The following is a 17,392-nucleotide window of genomic DNA, read 5'->3' as shown; positions in this document are numbered from 1 at the left end:
TGATTCATTTTGGCAGAAAGAGTGGAGAGGCAATATATACTTAATGGCACAGTTCTGAAGAGTGTGCAGGAACAGACGAACCTGGGGATGCATGGGCATCGAACCTGAAGGTGGCAGGACATATTGAGAGTGGTTAGTGAAGCATATTGCATCTTAGGATTCATAAATAGAGGCATTGAGTACAAAAGCAGGGAAGTTTTGCTGACTTTTATAAAGCTCTGGTTAGGCCCCAACTGGAGTATTGCATCCAGTTCTGGTCACCACACTTCAGGAAGGATGTGACGATCCTTGAGAGGGTGCAGAGGAGATTTACCAGAATGATTCTAAGGATGCAGGATTTTAGTTACAAGGTTAAGTTGAAAAAGCTGGGTTTGTTCTCCTGAGAACAACAGAGATTGAGGGGAGATTTAATAGAAGTGTACAAGATTATGACAGGGTTAGATAAGTTAGACAAGGAAAAGCTGTTCCCAATAACAAATGGTACAAGGACTGGCAGACACAGATGGAAGGTTTTGGGCAAAAGATGCAGGGGGAATATGAAGAAGCACTTTTTTTTTTATAAGGCAGCAGATGGTAATGATCTGGATGCCCACAACGGTGGAGGAAGTGGAGACAATCACTGACTTCTAGAGGAAGTTGGATGGCCACTTAAGAGAAATAGACTTGCAGGGTTATGGGGTTCAAGCCAAGGAGTGGAACTGACAGCATAGGCTGAATGGCCTCCTCCTGTGCCATAAATGACTCCAGTACTCTATGCAAAACATTGGTAACGCAAGTGAATGGACAGAATGTCAAACCATGACTGTCTTCAATCAAGCCTTCGGTTTTAACTTCTTTTTTAAAAAAAGAACTGATATTAAACAATACTGAGTAAACCAAATCAATGGAACTAATTTTATTTTAGTTTTGCATCACTCCATCACTACTTAAATAAATTGGCAGATTTTGACACATGTAAATCTTAATTTCATGTTGTTAAAATTTTTTTTTAAAGAAATCAGTCACTGTCCCTTTAATTCAGTTAGATCAGAAATAAGACTTTAAAAAACCCAACAACATTTAGAGCATTTCTTCCTTTATTAACCTACTATAATACCGTCAAATTTTTTGCCATGGGACTTGTTGCAATTATGATTTTAATCCATTTTCCGTGGTACACTGAAATTTTAAGGGAAAAAACTATCTGCCTTCTTGGCTACAGTTTGCCCCTTTAACCTTTCTGATCATCATTCACATGCTGCAGAGTTGGGCCAGACCAGTTCCAAATCCCAATGCAATCCTTTGCTACAAGTTCAAAGTTCCTGACCTTTGCTATCATCCTGACAATATGAAGCCCTTCGAGGATATCCCAGTAACATTTAGACTATGAATAGCTTTTTTTCTACATTTTATAGTACGAGTTTTCCTTTTTCCCCTCCCTCAAATGTCTTTTAATTCAAAGTTGAAGCATTACCTTCAAGCTACTAATCTTAAAAATTCGTACAGAAACAGGAAGAGTTTTTAAAAAAATATGTCAACTTACCTGAGTTGGGACTGCAGCTTACCCGCTTTGTTAATAAAATCTTCCCAGATTGGGTAACTCCCCTATGGAAAAAAAGAAAACACTGTAAAGCACAGCATTTTATAATACCTGCTAATTTTAATGTCACATTTAACCAATGAAGTATTCTTCTGCCACACATGACGCATCAGGTTGATGATTTTTCTATATCTTCCACCTAGATGTGCTTTTCGTGCTGTCAGATTACCTTGACCTAGAAATTAAGCAAGCGTCAAGGGAAGTGCAAGGTAAAACATTAGCCAAAAAGAGGTCAGCCTGCCTGAGGCCCAAGAAAAAGTCTGTCCTGATCACTAAATCAACCATTTTGCTTTCCCTCCAAAAGCATGTGCACCAACTGATTTATTGTGTAACAATGCTAACTGAAGACAAGATTGGTGTTATAATACAACAAAAACAAGAAATGCTGGATTCACTCAGCAGGTCTGGCAGCATCTGTGGAAAGAGAAGCAGAGTTAACGTTTCGGGTCAGTGACCCTTCTTCGGAACTGACAAATATTAGAAAAGTCACAGATTATAAACAAGTGAGGTGGGGGTTGGGCAAGAGATAACAAAGGAGAAGGTGCAGATTGGACCAGGCCACATAGCTGACCAAAAGGTCACGGAGCAAAGGCAAACAATATGTTAATGGTGTTTTGAAAGACAAAGCATTAGTACAGATTAGGTGTGAATATACTGAATATAGAACATCAGCAAGTGCAAACCTGAAGAAAAACAACCTGAAAAAAACAGTGGGTAAGCAAACTGAACAAATTAAGATGAAATGAAATAAATGCAAAAAATGTAAAAAGGAATGCAAAAAAAAGGAAGACAAAATAACTAAAAATGACTAAAAATGAAAGTAAAGTGGGGGGCTGTCATGCTCTGAAATTATTGAACTCAATGTTCAGTCCGGCAGGCTGTAGTGTGCCTAATCGGTAGATGAGATGCTGTTCCTCGAGCTTGCGTTGATGTTCACTGGAACACTGCAGCAATCCCAGGACAGAGATGTGAGCATGAGAGCAGGGGGGAGTGTTGAAATGACAAGCAACCGGAAGCTCAGGGTCCTGCTTGCGGACTGAGCGGAGATGTTCCGCAAAGCGGTCACCCAGTCTGCGCTTGGTCTCCCCAATGTAGAGGAGACCACACTGTGAGCAGCGAATACAGTATACTACATTGAAAGAAGTACAAGTAAATTGCTGCTTCACCTGAAAGGAGTGTTTGGGGCCTGGGATACTGAGGAGAGAGGAGGTAAATGGGCAGGTATTACACCTCCTGCGATTGCAAGGGAAGGTGCCCTGGGACGGGGACGAGGTGGTGGGGGTAATGGAGGAGTGGACCAGGGTGTCGCGGAGGGAACGATCCCTTCGGAATGCTGACAGGGGAAGGGAGGGGAAGATGCGACTGGTAGTGGCATCACGCTGGAGGTGGCGAAAATGGCGGAGGATGATCCTTTGGATATGGAGGCTGGTGGGATGAAAAGTGAGGACAAGGGGAACCCTGTCACGGTTCTGGGAGGGAGGGGAAGGGGTGAGGGTAGAGGTGCGGGGAATGGGTCGGACACGGTTGAGGGCCCTGTCAACCACAGTGGGGGGAAATCCTCGGTTGAGGAAAAAGGAGGTCATATCAGAAGCACCGTCATGGAAGGTAGCATCATCAGAGCAGATGCGTCGGAGACGGAGAAACTGGGAGAATGGAATGGAGTCCTTACAGGAGGTAGGGTGTGAAGAAGTGTAGTCGAGGTAGCTGTGGGAGTCAGTGGGCTTATAATGGATATTGGTAGACAACCTATCCCCAGAGATGGAGACAGAGAAGTCGAGGAAGGGAAGGGAAGTGTCAGAGATGGACCATGTAAAGGTGAGAGAAGGGTGGAAATTGGAAGCAAAGTTGATAAAGTTTTCTAGTTCGGGGCGGGAGCAGGAAACGGCACCGATACAGTCATCAATGTACCGGAAAAAGAGTTGGGGGAGGGGGCCTGAGTAGGACTGGAACAAAGAATGCTCGACATATCCCACAAAAAGACAGGCATAACTAGGACCCATGCGGGTACCCATAGCGACACCTTTTACTTGAAGGAAGTGCGTGGAGTTGAAGGAGAAGTTGTTCAATGTGAGAACAAGTTCAGCCAGGCGGAGGAGGGTGGTGGTGGATGGGGACTGGTTGGGCCTCTGTTCCAGGAAGAAGCGGAGAGCCCTCAAACCATCCTGGTGGGGGATGGAGGTGTAGAGCGATTGGACGTCCATAGTGAAGAGGAGGCGGCTGGGACCAGGAAACTGGAAATTGTCAAAATGACGTAGGGCGTCAGAAGAGTCACGGATGTAGGTGGGAAGAGACTGGACCAGCGGAGAAAAGATAGAGTCTAGATAGGAAGAAATAAGTTCAGTTGGGCAGGAGCAGGCTGCCCAACTGAACTTATTTCTTCCTATCTAGACTCTATCTTTTCTCCGCTGGTCCAGTCTCTTCCCACCTACATCCGTGACTCTTCTGACGCCCTACGTCATTTTGACAATTTCCAGTTTCCTGGTCCCAGCCGCCTCCTCTTCACTATGGACGTCCAATCGCTCTACACCTCCATCCCCCACCAGGATGGTTTGAGGGCTCTCCGCTTCTTCCTGGAACAGAGGCCCAACCAGTCCCCATCCACCACCACCCTCCTCCGCCTGGCTGAACTTGTTCTCACATTGAACAACTTCTCCTTCAACTCCACGCACTTCCTTCAAGTAAAAGGTGTCGCTATGGGTACCCGCATGGGTCCTAGTTATGCCTGTCTTTTTGTGGGATATGTCGAGCATTCTTTGTTCCAGTCCTACTCAGGCCCCCTCCCCCAACTCTTTTTCCGGTACATTGATGACTGTATCGGTGCCGTTTCCTGCTCCCGCCCCGAACTAGAAAACTTTATCAACTTTGCTTCCAATTTCCACCCTTCTCTCACCTTTACATGGTCCATCTCTGACACTTCCCTTCCCTTCCTCGACTTCTCTGTCTCCATCTCTGGGGATAGGTTGTCTACCAATATCCATTATAAGCCCACTGACTCCCACAGCTACCTCGACTACACTTCTTCACACCCTACCTCCTGTAAGGACTCCATTCCATTCTCCCAGTTTCTCCGTCTCCGACGCATCTGCTCTGATGATGCTACCTTCCATGACGGTGCTTCTGATATGACCTCCTTTTTCCTCAACCGAGGATTTCCCCCCACTGTGGTTGACAGGGCCCTCAACCGTGTCCGACCCATTCCCCGCACCTCTACCCTCACCCCTTCCCCTCCCTCCCAGAACCGTGACAGGGTTCCCCTTGTCCTCACTTTTCATCCCACCAGCCTCCATATCCAAAGGATCATCCTCCGCCATTTTCGCCACCTCCAGCGTGATGCCACTACCAGTCGCATCTTCCCCTCCCTTCCCCTGTCAGCATTCCGAAGGGATCGTTCCCTCCGCGACACCCTGGTCCACTCCTCCATTACCCCCACCACCTCGTCCCCGTCCCAGGGCACCTTCCCTTGCAATCGCAGGAGGTGTAATACCTGCCCATTTACCTCCTCTCTCCTCAGTATCCCAGGCCCCAAACACTCCTTTCAGGTGAAGCAGCAATTTACTTGTACTTCTTTCAATGTAGTATACTGTATTCGCTGCTCACAGTGTGGTCTCCTCTACATTGGGGAGACCAAGCGCAGACTGGGTGACCGCTTTGCGGAACATCTCCGCTCAGTCCGCAAGCAGGACCCTGAGCTTCCGGTTGCTTGTCATTTCAACACTCCCCCCTGCTCTCATGCTCACATCTCTGTCCTGGGATTGCTGCAGTGTTCCAGTGAACATCAACGCAAGCTCGAGGAACAGCATCTCATCTACCGATTAGGCACACTACAGCCTGCCGGACTGAACATTGAGTTCAATAATTTCAGAGCATGACAGCCCCCCACTTTACTTTCATTTTTAGTCATTTTTAGTTATTTTGTCTTCCTTTTTTTTGCATTCCTTTTTACATTTTTTGCATTTATTTCATTTCATCTTAATTTGTTCAGTTTGCTTACCCACTGTTTTTTTCAGGTTGTTTTTCTTCAGGTTTGCACTTGCTGATGTTCTATATTCAGTATATTCACACCTAATCTGTACTAATGCTTTGTCTTTCAAAACACCATTAACATATTGTTTGCCTTTGCTCCGTGACCTTTTGGTCAGCTATGTGGCCTGGTCCAATCTGCACCTTCTCCTTTGTTATCTCTTGCCCAACCCCCACCTCACTTGTTTATAATCTGTGACTTTTCTAATATTTGTCAGTTCCGAAGAAGGGTCACTGACCCGAAACGTTAACTCTGCTTCTCTTTCCACAGATGCTGCCAGACCTGCTGAGTGAATCCAGCATTTCTTGTTTTTGTTTCAGATTTCCAGCATCCGCAGTATTTTGCTTTTATTTTGGTGTTATAATACATTTTTTCACTAAGCAGATTTGGCCTGTATAATTCCTGACCTGGGAGTATTCAGTACACTTTCGATACCTAGTGTAAATGTGTGTTCTTCATCAACATCATCTATCCTCTCACGAGCACAAAATAAGCACAATTTCTCCCACTTTTTGGTAGGACCTGGGGTGGAGGGGTGAAGGAGTGAAAGAAAGCCTGTCCTTGCAACACAAAAATGAAACAACAGAAATAAACTGGAAATTTTAACAATAATCAGTGATCCTTAATTAAAACTGTATTTCTTATTGGACATGCAGAATCTTGTTTTTTTGGGATTTAGAGATGGTTATTATTGTTGCTATGCAATGAACAGATCTTCAATACTGGTATGGCAGTCATTTTAATGCAATGTCCTTACTATACCCACGATCCTGAATTAGCACTGGGTCCTGGCAACAAATGCATCAACAGATTGACCAATTACACTAATCTGCTAGACAGCATCCTGCGTCATACATCGTGTGTTCACATAAGCAGTTCCACTTTTATTTAAAACGTCAATTCCTCAATGTTTTGATTAAAAAGCTTGAAACTGTGGAGGATAAGAGAACTTTAGGGGCCCATGTAATGACTACATATTAGTGGACAGGTAGAAAAAAATAATTAAAAAGGCTCATGGAATATTCACCATTAATCTCAAGGGGGCTGGAATACAAAGGGTTGGATGTTGAAGGAAATAAATCTCTAGTTAGATCCCATTTGGAGTACTGAGTTCAGTCCTGGGCACTGCACCTCAGGAAAGATATACTGGTCTTGGAGGGGAATCAGAACAAATTCACCAGAGTACCAGCACTAAAAGGGTTAAATTATTAGGACAGGTTGCATTCCCAAGATTGCATTCCCTTGAGGAGAAAAGATTATGGAGTGATGTAATTGGGGTGTTGAGATGATTAAAGGATTTGATAGGGTAAAAACAGAGAAACTATGTCCTCTGCTGCAGAAGTTCTTAACAAGGGGGCATAACCTTAAGATCAGGAAGCAGTTCTTAATAAAAAGTAGTAGAAATCTGGAACTCTCCCACAAAAAGCTAAGTCAATTGAAAATTTCAAAATTGAGACTGATATATTTTGTGTTTGGTAAGTATATTATGGAGTACAGAACCAAGGCAGGTAAATGGAGTTAAGATATACATCGGGCATGATTTAATTGAATGGCAGAACAAGCTCAAGGAGCTAAACGGTCTACTTCTGTTGCAACACTCCTTGATTAATCCACTCGCGTTGCTTTCTGCCTATAGTCTAGTTTTAGTTTTTACAAGTCTAGGAACTGTGGAGGAGCAGAGAGCTTTAGGGGTCCATGTACAGAAATCACTACAAGCTAATGGGCAGGTAATATAAAAAGGCAAATGGAATGTTGGCCTTTATTCTCAAGGGCTGAAATACAAGGCAGTTGAACTTATGTCTCAGTTGTATAAAGTTCTGGTTAGACCCCATGTTCCATTTATATACACAAGTCTAACACAATGTTCAAGAGAGTCTTCAAAACAAACTACTGAGAAATCGAGAGATAGTAAACATTCTCCACCTGCAGGAACACACTTCCATTAATCAAGCCAAGAGTACTTAGGTACAGGCTGGCAGGAACCAAGGCTAAGCAATGTGGACAAGGGCGTTTAACCAAGTTTTACCAATACAGAGCACTAGCAAATTCCCAACCAGTTGCCAAGCTGGGTACATTGGATACTAGTTTGTCGAGTTAGCTGGTGCTTAGTTTGCAGAATTACCAGGAGCTAGGTGGGAAGTATCCCAGTCCCAAATGACAGGTCAACCCCTCCAGCTTCCACTGAATAACTGTTCTGGCGTACTGAAGCCTGGTTCGAGTATAGATTACCAAATTTCTCTCAAAGGGTTCACTCAGTTTCAATCTTTCACTGTTGGACATTCTTCTTGAATCAACTAGATTCCAAAGAAGGCCCACTAAGCTCTTTTGCCCCAATCCCCGAAGAATCTCAGTCTTTTCCTGATTATTCAAACATGTTTCCTATTCATAAAAAAATTATCCAAAAATTTGAGCTTAGCAATATGAACAGAAAGTGACAATGTCGTGTTAAAAATGTAATTGATTAGATAATTTGAATTAAGCAACTTTTAATTCAGAAGGGTAGGCTGTATTCACTGGTTAGTTATTAAACGCCCAACAAGCAGTCATTTAAGTTGTCAGTAGGTGGATGGCAGATACCAGATATACCCATTAGAAGCAAAATCACCATAAAACATGCCTACTTTTGTAACGTGCAGATCAGCATTCACCACTGATGCTATACAGCATTTTTGCTACACTGAGGCTTAATAAGTTTCATTGTTCATAATAGTCGTTAATGCACATTTTAATCTAGTGCATTAGTACAGTCATTGCACAGTGGATTGAATGTGTAGGATTTCTTTATGGGATGCTACACTCAATGTGAGGTTTGCAAGCTCACAATTATACTTAATTCTTAATACCAGATTTAAGCAGAACTCAACTGCTCATTTGATACTAAATTCAAGCACAAGGGCTCAAAAAGATGGCAGTGTTACCTTAGCAGTATTAAAAATGGCAGGGAAACAATACGCAGCCCTCTATTTCATACCATCATTTTTCTCCATATTAAAGCACTTAGGCAGCATAAAACTCATCATACTGGTATCCTAGCACCTCAGTTACCACAGCAACAAAGATGCTGCCAAGAAACCTTTGCTCTCCTTTGAAATAGGAAACCCGTTATGGATATAATGTAAAACAGAAGTTTGATCTTAGGGAGATTGACAGATTTTTGTTAGGTAAGGATATCAAGAAATATGGAGCAAAGGCAGGTAAAATGGAGCCAAGGTGCAGATTAGTCATGATCTAACTCAATGGTATAACAGGTTTGAGGGGCTGAATGACCTATTCCTGTTCTTAAGGAATCACTCCAGTGGTAATTTATCCACAATTTTTCTTCCTTTGTCAAGATCACCAAGAAGGAACCGTCTGGCCTCTGTTCAACACCACTTGATACCACACCCAAGTTTAAGAACTGACTGCTTCAGGAATTCCTGACATATTCCTGCATTCTGTAACACAGTCGCAACACAATGGATGTCAGAAGTATTTAAGGGTATTACTCCTTTATACTTTTACTTCAGAGATCCAAGAACATAAGAAATAGCAGCAGAAGCAGACCATATGGCCCATCGAGCCTGCTCCTCCACTCAGTAAGATCATGGTTGCTCTTCAACCTCAACCCTACTTTCCCACCTAATCCTCATTTCCCTCAATTCTCTTAAGAGTCCAAAAATCTATCGATTTCAGCCTTGAATATACTCCATGACTGAGCATCAGCAGCCTTCTGGGGTAGAGAATTCCAAAGATTCACAACCATTGAGTACAAAAACAGGGAAGTTATGCTGAACCTTTATAAAGCTCTGGTTAGGCCCCAACTGGAGTATTGTGTCCAGTTCTGGTCACCATATTTCAGGAAGGATGTGAGGGTCCTTGAGAGGGCGCAGAGGAGATTTACCAGAATGGTTCCAGGGATGGGGATTTTAGATACAAGGTTAAGTTGGAAAGTCTGGGTTTGTTCTCCTTAGAACAAAGGAGATTGAGGGGAGATTTAATAGAAGTGTACAAGATTATGACAGCCTTAGATAAATTAGACAAGAAAAACCTGCTCCCATTAACTAATGGTACAAGGACTAGGGAGCACAGATTGAAAATCAGGCAAAAAATGCAGGGGAAATAGGAGGAAACACTTTTTTTTAATGCAGTGGGTGGTAATGACATGGACCTGGCTACCCACGAGGGTGGTGGAAGCAGAGACAATTAATAACTTCAAGATGAGGTTGGATGGCCACTTGAGAGAAATAGACCTGCAGGGCTACGGGGATTGAGCAGGGGAGTGGGACTGACTGGATAGCTCCGTGGAGAGCTGGCATGGTGTTGATGGGCTGAATGGCCTCCTTCTCTGCCATAAATGACCCTATGACCCCTTTGAGCGAAGAAATTTCTCATCTCAGTCCTAGTTAGAGAAACTCCAGCCAGGAAAACAGCCTCTCAGTATCTACAGCCAAGCCCTCTCAGAATCTTATACATTTCATTGAGATCACATCTCATTCTTCGAAGCTCCAAAGGAGTATAGGTCCATTCTACTTAATCCCCCTCATAGGACAACCCTCTCATCTCAGGAATCAATCTAGCAAACTTGCGTTGCACTCCCTCCGAGGCAAGTATACATCCTTCCTAAGATATGGAGACCAAAACTATACGCAGTAAACCAGTTGTTGTCTCACCAAAACCCTGTGCAATTACAGCAAGACTTATCATCATAGAGTCATACAGCACTGAAACAGGCCCTTCGGCCCGAGTCTGTGCTGACCATCAACCACCCATTTATACTAATCCTACATTAGTCCCATATTCCCTACCACATCCCCTCCTACATTAATCCCATATTCCCTATCATTCTTTACTTTTGTACTCCAATCCCCTTTCAATAAAGGCTAACGTACCACAAGCCCTTATCTTGTGCAACAAGCTTTCATGCACCACATTATCAAACATCTTTTGAAAGTCCAAATATATCGCATCCACTGGTTCCCCTTTATCTACCCTGCTACTTACATCCTCAAGATTTGTGAAACACAATTTGACTTTCATAGGTCTAACAGAAATAGGTTATCACACTGAAGACAAACCGTTTTGGTTGTTTAGACATGCTGCTGTTTTCTACAGCTTTCTTATACTATGTTTTTACTGTAGGAACTTCCCAATATCAGGGTGGATCAAAGCAGTATATGGGTCACAGGTCTGTCAATTAGAGACCCTTCAATGCAACAAGATTGTTTTTAGCAATTTCTCATATCAAGAGAGAGAAAATTTCATCAACCTACTGTCTAACCATACTATGATTTCCTAAATGCCCTGTTACCATATTCTTAATTATAGATTCCAGGGGCTTCCTGACATCTGATGTCAGACTAACTGGCCTGTGGTTCCCTGTTTTTTCTTTCCCTCCCTTCTTGGAGTAGCAGTTTTATATTTGCTACCTTTGAAACCACTGGGACCATGCCACAAACTCAATTTTTTAAAGATTAAAGCTAATGCATCCACTATCTCCGCAGCGACCTCTTTTAGAACCCTTGGATGTAGGCCATCAAGACCAGAGGATTTGTCAGCTTTTGGTCCCTTTAATTTCTCAAGTACTTTTTCTTTACTCATATTAATTTACTTTAATATTAATTATTCTTCACTCTCATCAAACCCCTGGTTCCTCATTATTTCTGAAATGTTTTTTGTGTTTCCTCCCATGAAGAGGGACACAAAATATTTAACATCTCTGCCATTTCCTTAACCCCATTATAATTTCTCCTGCCTTAGCTGGTCAAGGACCTACATTTACTTTTGCTATTCTCTTCCTTTTTACATACTTGCTGAAGCTCTTATAACATGTTTTTATATTTCTTACTAATTTACTCACATTCTATTTTCTCCCTCGATCAATTTTTTGGTCATCCTTTGCTGGTTTCTAAAACTCTTCCAATCCTCAGGCTTACTACACTCCTTGGCAGTATTATAAGCCTCTTTTAATCAAATACTATCCTTAAATTCTTTAGTTCGCCATGAATAGATCACTTTTCCTATTGATTTTTTGTTTCTCAATGGCATTCATATTCAGAATTATGAAATATTTCTGTTTGCCATTGCTCATCCACTGTCATAACTTTAAATTAATTTCCCAATCTACCTTTGTCAACTCACTCCTCATATCTATGTTGAGGTTTTATTTAAGTTTAGACTCTAGTTTCAAACTTATGTATGTCACTCTCAAACTCAATGTAAAATTCTATCATATCTGATCAGAGGATCCCTTACAATGAGATTACTAATTAATCCTGTCTCACTACACAAGACAAGATCTAAAATAGCCTGTTTTGCAAAGAAATAGTGAACTCATCTCCCCAATCACAAGAAAAAATGATTCTTGCCATCATATAAATTTGCAATAACATTGTCAACAAGCTTTATTAAGCTACTCTATGTGCGGAAGATTTAAAAAACCAATATCTATGTTGTGAAATACACTGAATTAATGCTTAAACCAATATCTATGTTGTGAAATACACTGAATTAATCACCTCACATTGTTCTGACCACTACCGTCAAGTGAGAGACAAGCAACAATTGCTGAAATTTCCCTCGACGGTTATAACCAAAGTTTCATAAGGGATATTCTATAATTGCATTGTTTGGTGTCTTCACAGTGGATATAGCACAGAAACTCCACATGCTCTTAACACTTCCCTGAAATCCTAACAACAACTCTGCATACTACTGAAATTTGAATGTTCTTACTATACATGAGTGTAACAGAAATAGGTCACCACACTGAAGACAAATCCTTTTGGTTTTTTAGAAATGCTGCTCTTTTCTACAGCTTTATTCTTCTATGTTTTCACTGTAGGAACTCCCCAACATTTTTCTTCTTTTTTCTTTTGGGCCTCCTTATCTCGAGAGACAATGGATACGCGCCTGGAGGTGGTCAGTGGTTTGTGAAGCAGCGCCTGGAGTGGCTATAAAGGCCAATTCTGGAGTGACAGGCTCTTCCACAGGTGCTGCAGAGAAATTTGTTTGTTGGGGCTGTTGCACAGTTGGCTCTCCCCTTGTGCCTCTGTCTTTTTTCCTGCCAACTACTAAGTCTCTTCGACTCGCCACAATTTAGCCCTGTCTTTATGGCTGCCCGCCAGCTCTGGCGAATGCTGGCAACTGACTCCCACGACTTGTGATCCCCAACATCAGGGTGGATCAAAGCAGTATATGGGTCACAGGTCTGTCAATTAGAGACTCTTCAATGCAACCAGATTGTTTTTAGCAATTTCTCATATCCAGAGACAGAAATTTTCATCAACCCATTGTGCTCAGTAACAGTCTCACTCTGAAACTGAATAACACATCCAAAAAACCCACAGGGTGTTAAATAATCAAAGCTGGATTCAAAACACACAACTTGAGAGGTGTGGTGACACAGCATGTTGGTCTGTTGCAGACTTATTGAATTCAGCCTTGGACCTAGAATTCCCCACAAACCTGACAGAGGCTATTCAACTCGTCTGTGTTCCGATTTTGCAAGCTATTTTCAACAACTTCTGCAGCAAAGATAATCCCACAACAGACAAAATATGCATGCTGCCAGTCTTCCTTTTGGTTTAGTGGCCTGAATGTAATAGATGCAACATCAAACAAGTTGATCTGAATTAGATTGGCATATATTTCAAGAATAATAAAAAAATCACAGAATAGCAGCATAGAAGGAGGCTATTCAGCCTCTAGAGTCTGTGCCAAATCCTTCAATGAGCAATTCCAGGTGGTTCCACTTCCTTGCTCTTTCTCCACAGCCATACAATTTTATCACCTTCAAGTATTTATCCAATTTACAAGTGAAACTCTTTACGTCAATTACAGTTGAACTAAAATGGAAGAAAACAAAATAAAGGTGCCAAACAAAACAGCATTCCACTAAGTGAAGGCATTTTTACGATTGCATCCCATGGGCTTAAAGATGGAGTCAAAATTCTCCCAAAACAATACCTTATATAAGAATTACTATGATTTAGAACTTCAAAAGAAATGCTGTAACAAGCGAATACTTCTCAAAGTTACAGCTGTAGAATGAGTAAAAGGCATCTTAAGTAGATATAATTCTGCAACCTCCTTTAAATCTTCACTTTCTGACATTAGAATGGAATATATTTTTAAGTGAAGCTGAAGTATCAAGAAATATTGTGCCAGTTTGAACAAAAAAGTCAATGAATTACTTGCTACTTTAGCAGAATATTAATGTTGCAACTTTGCAAACTACTTTATAAAAAATCAATACATTTCACATTGGACAGTAACTGATAATTCTTATATTGGTTTACCCACAGCAGCATAAAGAAAGCTGCACTTTTAAACAAAAAAGTATAATTCACTGACTAAGAAAAACTCCATGAAAGGTAATGAAAACTGAAGATGCAACAATTCAAAAGAAATGCAGTTTGAAGCTAGAGTCCTATTTTTGTATTATTACAACCTTTTCCCATAATTCTTAAGTGAGACTTCCATTTGGCTCTCAAGAACTGCAAGCAATTCAAAAGTTTCTTTTGCAAATAGAGTCCCATTAAAATTCAGGTCAACTTTAGACGTCATTGCTCTCCTTATTTGCAGGTCAAGGAATGATAGTCCTTCACAGTCAAATTACAACAAATACAGCACGACACAACTCAGCAATGATTCTTTGCCTTTAATCTGAGTTGATTTTGCATCCATTTAAGTCAGTTTCACTTCAGAACACAAATGAAAGGTCAGGCTTCAAAATTAAGCCAAATCCAAAACAGACTGCTCCTTGCAGCGTCTATACATGCCTTCATCTCTCGCTTACCCAAATTCCACTTGAGATTTTCTCTAAGTTTCTGATACTCAACAACAGACAGCCTGTTCTGAGGCCTCCCTAGCTAGTTACGAGAAAGTATGCAAGTGGCAGCCCTATTGCCCCAATTACACTCGCCTGCTGTGCAGTCACCCAATATCCATTCAGCACCTCCTGTTAAGTTTCAGAATCTCACATATGTGAATCCATCAGCCACTCAGTAACTGCAGAGAGCAATATACCATGCCACCAAACCACCCATGCACAGATATACTTTAATTTTAATTAGCAGCCAATGCAGATTAACACTGGAGTGATACACCACTCTCGGCAAATTCAAACCAGTGTGAGTCATGCTCCTGGAAGCAGCATCACAGCTTTATTGCGCTCTTTAGCATCCTGAGTCACAGCCATCTTTGTGCTGATACTCATCCACAATGACTTTGCATCGAAGTAAAAATGACAGTATTAATGAAAGCTTATAAATAAACTAACTTTCTGCAGGATTCCGAAGTGCAACGCTCATGCAGATCAGGATGCAGATTCCGGCTTGCTACCTGCAACACAAATAAGCTTCTAATCTTGGAATTTGGTTAGATGGGCATGGGAGGGGGGGGGGGGCGGTGAATTTAATCATCCTGACTGCACTCATCTCAGATGACTTATCCCTATCTGGTGAATTAACAGTGACATTAACGGCTGTTTGGGAGCAAGAAGGTTTCCCTCTCTGTTGGTATACGATCTGGAGACCAGTAGATTTTAAAAAAAGGAACGTCACAGAAAGATATATTTATGTTATTCAATGTCCTTGTGTATTAGATACAAATTAATGTTTCAGAAGGAACACAGTGGTATCATTGGCAGTAGAATCTTCACATTCCTATGTTATTCAGTCTAACCCAGGGCAATAACAGCAGCCAACTACTCCAGGATTCCATCTCCATCACTCAAAACTAACTGCGAGAAAATTCATAAAGCAGAGCCAAGTGAATAAAATTCCTCCATTTCAATTCAAGGGACAACATTTATGTGGAAGCACTAATTAATTCTGTGGGTGACAATGAGCATACATTTGTACTGCACCACTTCATGAAACTCCATATTGATACTCTATGACAATCTGCAATCACATCACATCTGCTGGTGCCTTTCTTGATCTGCCCACAAGCAAGTGTTGCAGCAGTACAAATAGATTCAATTCTTCACACCTTTCCATCTTTTTGTCTTCAGTGTTTCATAAAACAAAGGAACCAAGAGTAGGACCTTGTCAACCAAGAAAGGCTTCACAGAACAGTATTGTCAACTCAAATTGTACTGAATTAAAATTGACAGAATGATGCTCAGATGGCTGCAGATTCAATTTACAGATCGTACAAAGTTAAATCTGAGCTGGGGGTCAGGGGGTTGGTGGGGGTGAGGGGAGGAAGGTGATAGTAGAGGTGCTACCGTGAGTCTCAACATCCCTGAGCAAGTGGAAGTAAATTCCATCAAGGTTCCCACTTGATTGCTATCCAGTGACTCCTCTTGAAATGTGCATTTCAGATGAAGACAGGATTTGGGGCAGTTGCAATGTCTCAATTGGTGAAATTGTCAGTTCGCACTTAATATCTGACACATGAAGAGTTAAAGAGTGCCTTCTGGATCTGTATCCAACAGCAGTAAACACCAAGTGAGGAGGCAGACAGCAAATTGACAAAAGAAAGCTTACATTTTTAACAAAAAAGTACTTGGGAATTTGCTATACATTAAAAAGATAGCAGTCCTTCTAATGGTTCAAATGCTAAAGATGCCTTGTAGCTGTTCCATATGGACATGGTTCCAGATTAAATTCTCACTCTGTGCTACTAGTTGTTCTGAACTACGGCAGAAATAGGGGTGATAGAATTGGCCTCTGCACTCCTCGCTTAGGGGAGCAGAGCGCAACCAGCACCCACACATCCACCCACCACACCCCCTCCTCCCCTGAACTGGACTTGCTCAAGATGCCTCCAGTGACTAAATAAAAGAATGATCTAGGCTCAAAAGGATAGCAATGTACTAGAGGTCAACCAGCACATACGTAACCTAACAGGAGTCAATATCTTTAAGGAAGAAAGCAAAAAAAAACAAAAAAAATGAAATTAGCTAATTTACACAGTTTGTGTGAGAGTGAAACTAATTATATTGCACTGGAGTTGAATCTTGTTAGTCACTTGAACAGCCAGCAAAAGAAATTGCACGATTCACATGGTGTTCAATCAGTCACAATAAAATCTGTATAGATTCAATGACTAATGGTGCATTTTGATGGGAACTGACACAATGTTAATGGGAAAATTATACAAGTACACATACCCGGGTGAAATAATAATGGATTAAAACTTAAAACAGCTTAAAGCATGTATTGGAGAGAAACGTCACAAAAAGCAAGTTGTTAAACCAGATTTTACAAAAATGCATACATTTAACAAGCAGATTTCAACAAAGCATACAGCCTGTTTAAAATCATTTAGGCAATAACGCTGCATAAAGCCATTTGAATTAAAACAAGTTTTGATTTAGGGGCTACAAGAGATTAACTGAAAATATGCAAAAGCTTTGTATTAAAATACCGACTTCATGCAAGTCGAAGTATCAGATTTCTAAATATGAATACTGACAACAATGTAAAAAATGTTTGTCAATTCAGCAGAGACAATTTCACATCCCTCAACTCTACCACTTTGAGATTCATTTGCAGAATCGTAGTTTATAAGTTCATTGCAAATCGAACAGCTCTCACATTTGAAGAAAAATAAACAATTCGTGAACTGCCTAGATGTGTGGACGCAAAAATCCAACCGTAGCAAGGAAACCCAATAGCGCATAATTATATTACTAGAAACTGACAGGTGCAGTTTGCAAACTGGTTATTATTAGTCTTCAAAACGGCTAATGTTGAAAAGCATTTACAACCAGATCAGCGAATTCAGAGGGATAGTTATTTAACTTAGTTTTTATTTAAAACATTTATTTAGTTCCTCGAAACCCTGTAAAGGACAAGCCGCTG

The 17,392-nt window shown here is 41.3% G+C and overlaps 1 protein-coding gene across 2 annotated transcripts in view; it reads right to left on the bottom strand.

Moving 5' to 3' along the window:
- Positions 1-17,392, bottom strand: part of LOC137370169 (protein MTSS 1-like) — a 261,536-nt gene that overhangs the window by 243,146 nt on the left and 998 nt on the right. For both annotated transcript variants that reach the window (XM_068032441.1, XM_068032442.1), the window contains exon 2: positions 1,523-1,584. In XM_068032441.1, coding sequence (XP_067888542.1) covers positions 1,523-1,584 — 62 coding nt within the window. The remainder of the gene's footprint in view (positions 1-1,522; positions 1,585-17,392) is intronic.

This window comes from Heterodontus francisci, chromosome 5 (assembly GCF_036365525.1).
Source record: "Heterodontus francisci isolate sHetFra1 chromosome 5, sHetFra1.hap1, whole genome shotgun sequence".
NCBI lineage: Eukaryota > Metazoa > Chordata > Chondrichthyes > Heterodontiformes > Heterodontidae > Heterodontus > Heterodontus francisci.
The sequence above is the reverse complement of the archived record's forward strand: the minus strand, read 5'-3'. Positions and strand labels throughout refer to the sequence as shown.